The 9473-nt window shown below is 48.1% G+C and overlaps 1 protein-coding gene across 1 annotated transcript; it reads left to right on the forward strand.

Annotated features, from left to right (window-relative positions):
- The first annotated feature begins 260 nt into the window (after window positions 1-260).
- LOC110505326 (gamma-crystallin M3-like) lies at window positions 261-899 on the forward strand. The gene is made up of 2 exons (XM_021584505.2): window positions 261-515; window positions 618-899. The coding sequence occupies exons 1-2, from the start codon at window positions 261-263 to the stop codon at window positions 897-899; spliced, it is 537 nt and encodes a 178-aa protein (XP_021440180.1).
- Window positions 900-9473: the final 8574 nt, after the last annotated feature.

Below are 9473 nucleotides of genomic sequence, written 5' to 3' on the forward strand. Positions count from 1 at the left end.
TTACATTTCATGGTGATGACTCAGGAATTTAACACAATGTGGTCACATATGCTGCGGATATCTAACAAGGTATAAAAGGACAAGGGAGCCACTAGCATTGACAGTCAAGCTTAAAAAACCAACAGCCACCATGACCATGGGCAGGGTAGGTGGATTTTCAACTATTTTCTTAATCATTCTAACTAAATGAGTGCTTTACATATGTGTTCACTATACCTTACTGCTGCAATAGGTGTTGTATCGCATTCTTACAACTTGTCATGCAGATCATCTTCTACGAGGACAAGGACTTCCAGGGTCGTTCCTATGAGACCAGCCAGGACTGCCCTGACATATCTTCCCACCTGAGCAGGTGCAACTCCTGCAGGGTTGAGAGCGGCTGCTTCATGGTCTACGAGCGCCCCAACTTCATGGGACATCAGATGCTGGTCAGAAGAGGAGAGTACCCTGACAACCAGCGCCTAATGGGCATGAGCCAGAGTGACTGCATCAGATCCAGCCGTATGATCCCCATGGTAAGGAAAAGAGAGCATTTCCTCCTTTAAATTACAAAGTAGGCTTCTTAAAATGTCAGACCTTGGTATGAATACAAATTGTTTTAAATTCTCCACCAACAGCACAGAGGCTCCTACAGAATGAAAATCTACGAGAAGGAGAACTTTGGAGGTCAGAACATGGAGCTGATGGACGATTGTGACTCCATCCACGATCGTTACCGCATGTCCGATTGCCAGTCTGCCCAGGTCATGGATGGACACTGGCTGATGTTTGAGCAGCCCCACTTCAGAGGAAGAATGATGTACATGAGGCCTGGAGAGTACAGGAGCTTTAGGGATATGGGCATGGGTGTCAAAGGCATGAGGTTCATGAGCATGAGGCGTATCACTGACATGTGCTAAATCATCTGATTGTCAATAAAAACATTTTTTAAACGGTATCTACCAGTATGTCTTACTCATTACATACACCCTCTTCAGTTTGAAATATCACTTTCATTTTATAATATATTATGTCATAAGACATACTATACAGTGTTGATCTGTGCACATACACCTATTTTATAGGAGTTACAGCACTTCCATAGGTATTTTTCTCCTCTAAAGAGCTGTGCTCTCACTAAATCGACTGTCCATAAGTAACTACTTTACATGCTATTTGGTCACATGAGGGAGAAACAATAAACCTGTACATCTAAAACTCTGTACCTATTTGACGTGGAAGATAGGGATCTTTAAAGTTTTCTTTTGATCCAATGCTTATTCAGACAGTGATACATAATCTGAATGTGAATTAAATGTTATTTAAATGTTAATGCTAACTCACTGTAACACTCCACTTTTTCATCATGTAAGTTGCTTTACAAAAATGCTACCATAGTGCCCTCAAAGCTCATCACTAAGCTAAGACTAAGCTGAGACTAAACACCTCCCTCTGCAACTGGATCTTGTGCTTCCTGACGGGCCAACCCCAGATGGTAAGGGTAGATAACAATACATCCGCCTCGCTGATCCTCAACACGGGGGCCTGTAGTGGAAATTTCATGTATTACCAAATCATGAGAGAGCAAAACCCACACACAAGTCAGAGTTATCATAAAGTCCATCTTTAATTATATGAGCTCCATCACAACCCTGTGACTCTCAGATCAATTCAGTGTCTATAAATGAATTCTCTGAAGGTGCTTACACATTGCAACTGAGATCCTTTATAGCAAAGACACACATAGCCAGACAGCATTGGCTATAAATTATCGTTCAGCTTTGGTCTCCTAAACTATGTTCTTATCTCGCTCTTGGTACCACTCAGGACCAAAAACAAAACCTCATCCACTAGCATTTATCAAATACACCCCTCCTTTACAAGATCACAGAGACGGTGAGCCTCCTAGGCCATATACTAAATCAAGATAAGGGAAACCTCAGAGGGGACATGCAAATAGTTAGACACATTCCCATAAGAAGACAAGCCTAACCTCTCCCCAATGGGGAAAGTAGGGAGTGACTGGCACACAGACATTGTGGAGCCAAGAGATAATTGGTTCCCCCTCAATCATCCTTTCACATGGTTTAAAATATACGTTTACATATGAAAATTAATAAAACATCTTATTTATAAATGTTACCTAAAGGTTTCTGATTCTGCCACGACAGGCCCCTCAGAGTTGCATGCTCAGTCCCCTCCTGTACTCCTTGTTCACTCATAACTGCACAGGCCCCCCACAACTGCAACACCATCATTAAGCTTGCTGATGACACACCAGTGCTACTTCTGATCACCGACAACGATGAGACTATAGGGAGGAGGTCAGAGATCTGACCGTGTGGTGCAAGGACAACAACCTCTCCCTCAACGTGATCAAGACAAAGGAGATGATCATGGACTACAGGAAAAGGAGGACCGAGCAAGCCCCCATTCTCATCGACAGGGCTGTAGTGGAGCATGTTGAGAGCTTCAAGTTCCTTGGTATCCACATCACCAACAAACTAACATGGTCCAAGCACACCAAGGCAGTCGTGAAGAGGGCACGACAAAACCTACTCCTCCAGGGCCAAGCTTCCTACCATCCAGGACCTCTATACCAGGCGGTGTCAGAGGCAGGCCCTAAAAATTGTCAAAAACTCCCTTAAAATTGTTAAACACTCCAGCCACCCTAGTCAAAGACTGTTCTCTCTGCTACCGCATGGCAAGTGGTACCGGACTAGCAAGTTTAGGTCCACAAGGCTTCGAAAGTACCAGTCAAAAGTTTGGACACCTACTCATTCAAGAGTTTTTCTTTATTTTATTTTGTCTTGATGACAGCTTTGCACACTCTTGGCACTCTCTAAACCAGCTTCATGAGGCAGTCACCTGGAATGCATTTCAATTAACAGGTGTGCCTTGTTAAAAGTTAATTTGTGGAATTTCTTTCCTTCCTAATGTGTTTGAGCCAATAACTTGTGTTGTGACAAGGTAGGGGTGGTATACAGAAGATAGCCCTATTTGGTAAAAGACCAAGTCCGTATTATGGCAAGGACAGCTCAAATAAGCAGCAAGAAACGACAGTCCATCATAACTTTAAGACAATCAGAAAAATGTCAAGAACTTTAAAGGTTTCTTCAAGTGCAGTTGCAAAAACCATCAAGCGCTATGATGAAACTGGCTCTCATGAGGATCACCACAGGAAAGGAAGACCCTGAGTTATCTCTGCTGCAGAGGATAAGTTCATTAGAGTTACCAGCCCTCGAAATTGCAGCCCAAGTAAATGCTTCACAGAGTTCAAGTAACAGACACATCTCAAGAACAACTGTTGAGAGGAGACTGTGTGAATCAGCCCTTCATGGTCAAATTTCTGCCAAGAAACCACTACAATGGAGTGCTGCATCAGATGACCTGGCCTCTACAATCCCCCGACCTAGACCCAACTGAGATGATTTGGGAAGAGTTGGACTGCAGAGTGAAGGAAAAGCAGCCAACAAGTGCTCAGCATATGTGGGAACTCCTTCAATACTGTTGGAAAAGCAATGTGCAAAGCTGTCATCAAGATCAAGGGTGGCTACTTTAAAGATTCTAAAATCTGAAATATATTTTGATTTGTTTAAAACTTTTTTGGTTACTACATAATTCCATGTGTTATTTCATAGTTTGATGTTTTCACCTTTATGTAACCAGATAGGCTAGTGTTACGGTGCGTGAATGAGGACCCAAAAGCGAATTAACTTAAACAGAGCTTCTTTAATTACCAAACATAGGTAGGCTCAGACGGACCGGCAGATTCCGACAGGACAAGACAAGGTTACAGCAAACATGACGACAGTCTGGTTCAGGCATGAAACACAACAAACAAGAATCCGACAAAGACAGGAGCAGAAACAGAGAGAGATATAGGGACCTAATCAGAGGGAAAAAGGGAACAGGTGGGAAAAGGGGTGACGAGGTGGTTAGGAGGAGACAAGGCACAGCTGGGGGAAAGAGGGGGAGAAAAGGTAACCTAACAACGACCAGCAGAGGGAGACAGGGTGAAGGGAAAGGACAGAGACAAGACACAACATGACAGTACATGACAGTACCCCCCCACTCACCGAGCGCCTCCTGGCGCACTCGAGGAGGAAACCTGGCGGCAACGGAGGAAATCCTCGATCAGCGCACGGTCCAGCACGTCCCGAGAGGGAACCCAACTCCTCTCCTCAGGACCGTACCCCTCCCAATCTACGAGGTACTGGTGACCACGGCCCCGAGGACGCATGTCCAAAATTCTACGGACCCTGTAGATGGGTGCGCCCTCGACAAGGATGGGGGGGGGGGGGGGGAAGACGAGCGGGGGCGCGAAGGACGGGCTTGATGCAGGAGACATGGAAGACCGGGTGGACGCGACGAAGGTATCGCGGAAGAAGAAGTCGAACTGCGACAGGATTAATGACCCGAGAAATACGGAACGGACCAATGAACCGCGGGGTCAACTTGCGAGAAGCCGTCTTAAGGGGAAGGTTCTGAGTGGAGAGCCAAACTCTCTGACCGCGACAATATCTAGGACTCTTAGTTCTACGCTTATTAGCAGCCCTCACAGTCTGCGTCCTATAACGGCAAAGTGCAGACCTGACCCTCTTCCAGGTGCGCTCGCAACGTTGGACAAAAGCCTGAGCGGAGGGGACGCTGGACTCGGCGAACTGAGATGAGAACAGCGGAGGCTGGTACCCGAGGCTACTCTGAAAAGGAGATAGCCCGGTCGCAGACGAAGGAAGCGAGTTGTGGGCGTATTCTGCCCAGGGGAGCTGTTCTGACCAAGACGCAGGATTGCGAAAAGAAAGACTGCGTAAGATGCGACCAATAGTCTGATTGGCCCGTTCTGCTTGACCGTTAGACTGGGGGTGAAAGCCGGAAGAGAGACTGACGGAAGCCCCAATCAAACGGCAAAACTCCCTCCAAAATTGAGACGTGAATTGCAGACCTCTGTCCGAAACGACGTCTGACGGAAGGCCATGAATTCTGAAAACATTCTCGATGATGATTTGTGCCGTCTCTTTAGCAGAAGGAAGCTTAGCAAGGGGAATGAAATGAGCCGCCTTAGAGAACCTATCGACAACCGTAAGAATAACAGTCTTCCCCGCTGACGAAGGCAGTCCGGTGACAAAATCTAAGGCGATGTGAGACCACGGTCGAGAGGGAATAGGAAGCGGCCTGAGACGGCCGGCAGGAGGAGAGTTACCGGACTTAGTCTGCGCGCAGACCGAACAAGCAGCCACGAAACGACGCGTGTCATGCTCCCGGGTGGGCCACCAAAAACGCTGGCGAATGGAAGCAAGCGTACCCCGAACGCCAGGGTGGCCGGCTAACTTGGCAGAGTGAGCCCACTGAAGAACGGCCAGACGAGTAGGAACGGGAACGAAAAGAAGGTTCCTAGGACAAGCGCGCGGCGACGGAGTGTGAGTGAGCGCTTGCTTTACCTGCCTCTCAATTCCCCAGACAGTCAACCCGACAACACGCCCCTCAGGGAGAATCCCCTCGGGGTCAGTGGAGGCTACTGAAGAACTGAAGAGACAAGACAAAGCATCAGGCTTGGTGTTCTTAGAGCCCGGACGATAAGAAATCACGAACTCGAAACGAGCGAAAAACAGCGCCCAACGCGCCTGACGCGCATTAAGTCGTTTGGCAGAACGGATGTACTCAAGGTTCCTATGGTCAGTCCAAACGACAAAAGGAACGGTCGCCCCCTCCAACCACTGTCGCCATTCGCCTAGGGCTAACCGGATGGCGAGCAGTTCGCGGTTACCCACATCATAGTTACGTTCCGACGGCGACAGGCGATGAGAAAAATACGCGCATGGGTGGACCTTGTCGTCAGAGAGGGAGCGCTGAGAAAGAATGGCTCCCACGCCCACCTCTGACGCGTCAACCTCGACAACGAACTGTCTAGAGACGTCAGGTGTAACAAGGATAGGAGCGGATGTAAAACGATTCTTGAGGAGATCAAAAGCTCCCTGGGCGGAAACGGACCACTTAAAGCACGTCTTGACAGAAGTAAGAGCTGTGAGAGGAGCTGCCACCTGACCGAAATTACGGATGAAACGACGATAGAAGTTCGCGAAGCCGAGAAAGCGCTGCAGCTCGACGCGTGACTTAGGGACGGGCCAATCAATGACAGCTTGGACCTTAGCGGGATCCATCTTAATGCCTTCAGCGGAAATAACAGAACCGAGAAATGTGACGGAGGAGGCATGAAAAGTGCACTTCTCAGCCTTCACAAAAAGACAATTCTCTAAAAGGCGCTGGAGGACACGTCGAACGTGCTGAACATGAATCTGGAGTGACGGTGAAAAAATCAGGATATCGTCAAGGTAAACGAAAACAAAGATGTTCAGCATGTCTCTCAGGACATCATTGACTAATGCCTGAAAGACAGCTGGAGCGTTAGCGAGGCCGAAAGGAAGAACCCGGTATTCAAAGTGCCCTAACGGAGTGTTAAACGCCGTCTTCCACTCGTCCCCCTCCCTGATGCGCACGAGATGGTAAGCGTTACGAAGGTCCAACTTAGTGAAAAACCTGGCTCCCTGCAGGATCTCGAAGGCTGAAGACATAAGAGGAAGCGGATAACGATTCTTCACTGTTATGTCATTCAGCCCTCGATAATCTATGCAGGGGCGCAGAGACCCGTCCTTCTTCTTGACAAAAAAAAACCCCGCTCCGGCGGGAGAGGAGGAGGGGACTATGGTACCGGCGTCAAGAGCTACAGACAAATAATCTTCGAGAGCCTTACGTTCGGGAGCCGACAGAGAGTATAGTCTACCCCGGGGGGGGGTGGTTCCCGGAAGGAGATCAATACTACAATCATACGACCGGTGTGGAGGAAGAGAGGTGGCCCTGGACCGACTGAACACCGTGCGCAGATCGTGATATTCCTCCGGCACCCCTGTCAAATCACCAGGCTCCTCCTGTGAAGAAGAGACAGAGGAAACAGGAGGGATAGCAGACATTAAACATTTCACATGACAAGAGACGTTCCAGGAGAGGATAGAATTACTAGACCAATTAATGGAAGGATTATGACAAACTAGCCAGGGATGGCCCAAAACAACAGGTTTAAAAGGTGAAAGAAAAATTAAAAAAGAAATGGTTTCACTATGATTACCAGAAACAGTGAGGGTTAAAGGTAGCGTCTCACGCTGAATCCTGGGGAGAGGACTACCATCCAGGGCGAACAAGGCCGTGGGCTCCTTTAACTGTCTGAGAGGAATGTCATGTTCCCGAGCCCAGGTCTCGTCCATAAAACAGCCCTCCGCCCCAGAGTCTATTAAGGCACTGCAGGAAGCTGACGAACCGGTCCAGCGTAGATGGACCGACAAGGTAGTGCAGGATCTTGAAGGAGAGACAGGAGTAGTAGCGCTCACCAGTAGCCCTCCGCTTACTGACGAGCTCTGGCCTTTTACTGGACATGAAGTGACAAAATGACCAGCGGAACCGCAATAGAGACAGAGGCGGTTGGTGATTCTCCGTTCCCTCTCCTTAGTCGAGATGCGGATACCTCCCAGCTGCACGGGCTCAGCACCCGAGCCGGCAGAGGAAGATGGTAGTGATGCGGAGAGGGGGGCAACGGAGAACGCGAGCTCCTTTCCACGAGCTCGGTGACGAAGATCAACCCGTCGCTCAATGCGAATAGCGAGTTCAATCAAGGAATCCACGCTGGAAGGAACCTCCCGGGAGAGAATCTCATCCTTTACCTCTGCGCGGAGACCCTCCAGAAAACGAGCGAGCAAAGCCGGCTCGTTCCAGCCACTGGAGGCAGCAAGAGTGCGAAACTCAATAGAGTAGTCTGTTATGGATCGATTACCTTGACATAGGGAAGACAGGGCCCTGGAAGCCTCCTCCCCAAAAACAGATCGATCAAAAACCCGTATCATCTCCTCCTTAAAGTCCTGATACTGGTTAGTACACTCAGCCCTTGCCTCCCAGATTGCCGTGCCCCACTCACGAGCCCGTCCAATAAGGAGAGATATGACGTAGGCGACACGAGCAGTGCTCCTGGAGTAAGTGTTGGGCTGGAGAGAAAACACAATATCACACTGGGTGAGGAACGAGCGGCATTCAGTGGGCTCCCCAGAGTAACACGGCGGGTTATTGATTCTGGGCTCCGGAGATTCGAAAGCGCTGGAAGTGGCCGGTGGATCGAGGCGGAGATGGTGAACCTGTTCTGTGAGGTTGGAGACTTGGGTGGCCAGGGTCTCAACGGCATGTCGAGCAGCAGACACTTCCTGCTCGTGTCTGCCTAGCATCGCTCCCTGGATCCCGACGGCTGAGTGGAGAGGATCCGAAGTCGCTGGGTCCATTCTTGGTCGGATTCTTCTGTTACGGTGCGTGAATGAGGACCCAAAAGCGAATTAACTTAAACAGAGCTTCTTTAATTACCAAACATAGGTAGGCTCAGACGGACCGGCAGATTCCGACAGGACAAGACAAGGTTACAGCAAACATGACGACAGTCTGGTTCAGGCATGAAACACAACAAACAAGAATCCGACAAAGACAGGAGCAGAAACAGAGAGAGATATAGGGACCTAATCAGAGGGAAAAAGGGAACAGGTGGGAAAAGGGGTGACGAGGTGGTTAGGAGGAGACAAGGCACAGCTGGGGGAAAGAGGGGGAGAAAAGGTAACCTAACAACGACCAGCAGAGGGAGACAGGGTGAAGGGAAAGGACAGAGACAAGACACAACATGACAGTACATGACAGCTAGTTGAGAACAATATTTAATTTTGGATTGGAGATGTTTAATATGAGTCTGGAAGGAGAGTTTAAAGTCTAGCCAGACACCTAGGTATTTGTAGTTGTCCACATTAGGGTCAACCGATTAATCGGAATGGCTGATTAATCAGGGCTGATTTCAAGTTTTCATAACAGTCGGTAATTGGCATTTTTGGACACTAATCATGGCCGATTACAATGCACTCCACGAGGAGACTGCGTGGCAGGCTGACTACCTGTTATGCAAGTGCAGCAAGGAGCCAAAGTAAGGTTCTAGCTAGCATTAAACTTATCTTATAAAAAACAGTCAATCTTAACATAATCACTAGTTAACTACACATGGTTGATGATATTACTAGTTTTTCTAGCTTGTCCTGCGTTGCATATAATTGATGCGGTGCCTGTTAATTTATCATTGATTCATAGCCTACTTCACCAAACGGGTGATTTAACAAGCGCATTCGCGAAAAAAGCACTGTCGTTGCACCAATGTGTACCTACCCATAAACATCAATGCCTTTCTTAAAATCAATACACAAGTATATATTTTTAAACATGCATATTTAGTTAATATTGCCTGCTAACATGAATTTCTTTTAACTAGGGAAATTGTGTCACTAATCTTGCGTTCTGTGCAACAGAGTCAGGGTATATGCAGCAGTTTGGGCAGCCTGGTTATTTGCGAAATATGAAGACTATTTCTTCCTAGCGAAGACAGCCAACTTTGCCAAATGGGGGATGATTTAACAAAGCGCATTTGC

Source organism: Oncorhynchus mykiss, chromosome 3 (genome assembly GCF_013265735.2).
Source record: "Oncorhynchus mykiss isolate Arlee chromosome 3, USDA_OmykA_1.1, whole genome shotgun sequence".
NCBI lineage: Eukaryota > Metazoa > Chordata > Actinopteri > Salmoniformes > Salmonidae > Oncorhynchus > Oncorhynchus mykiss.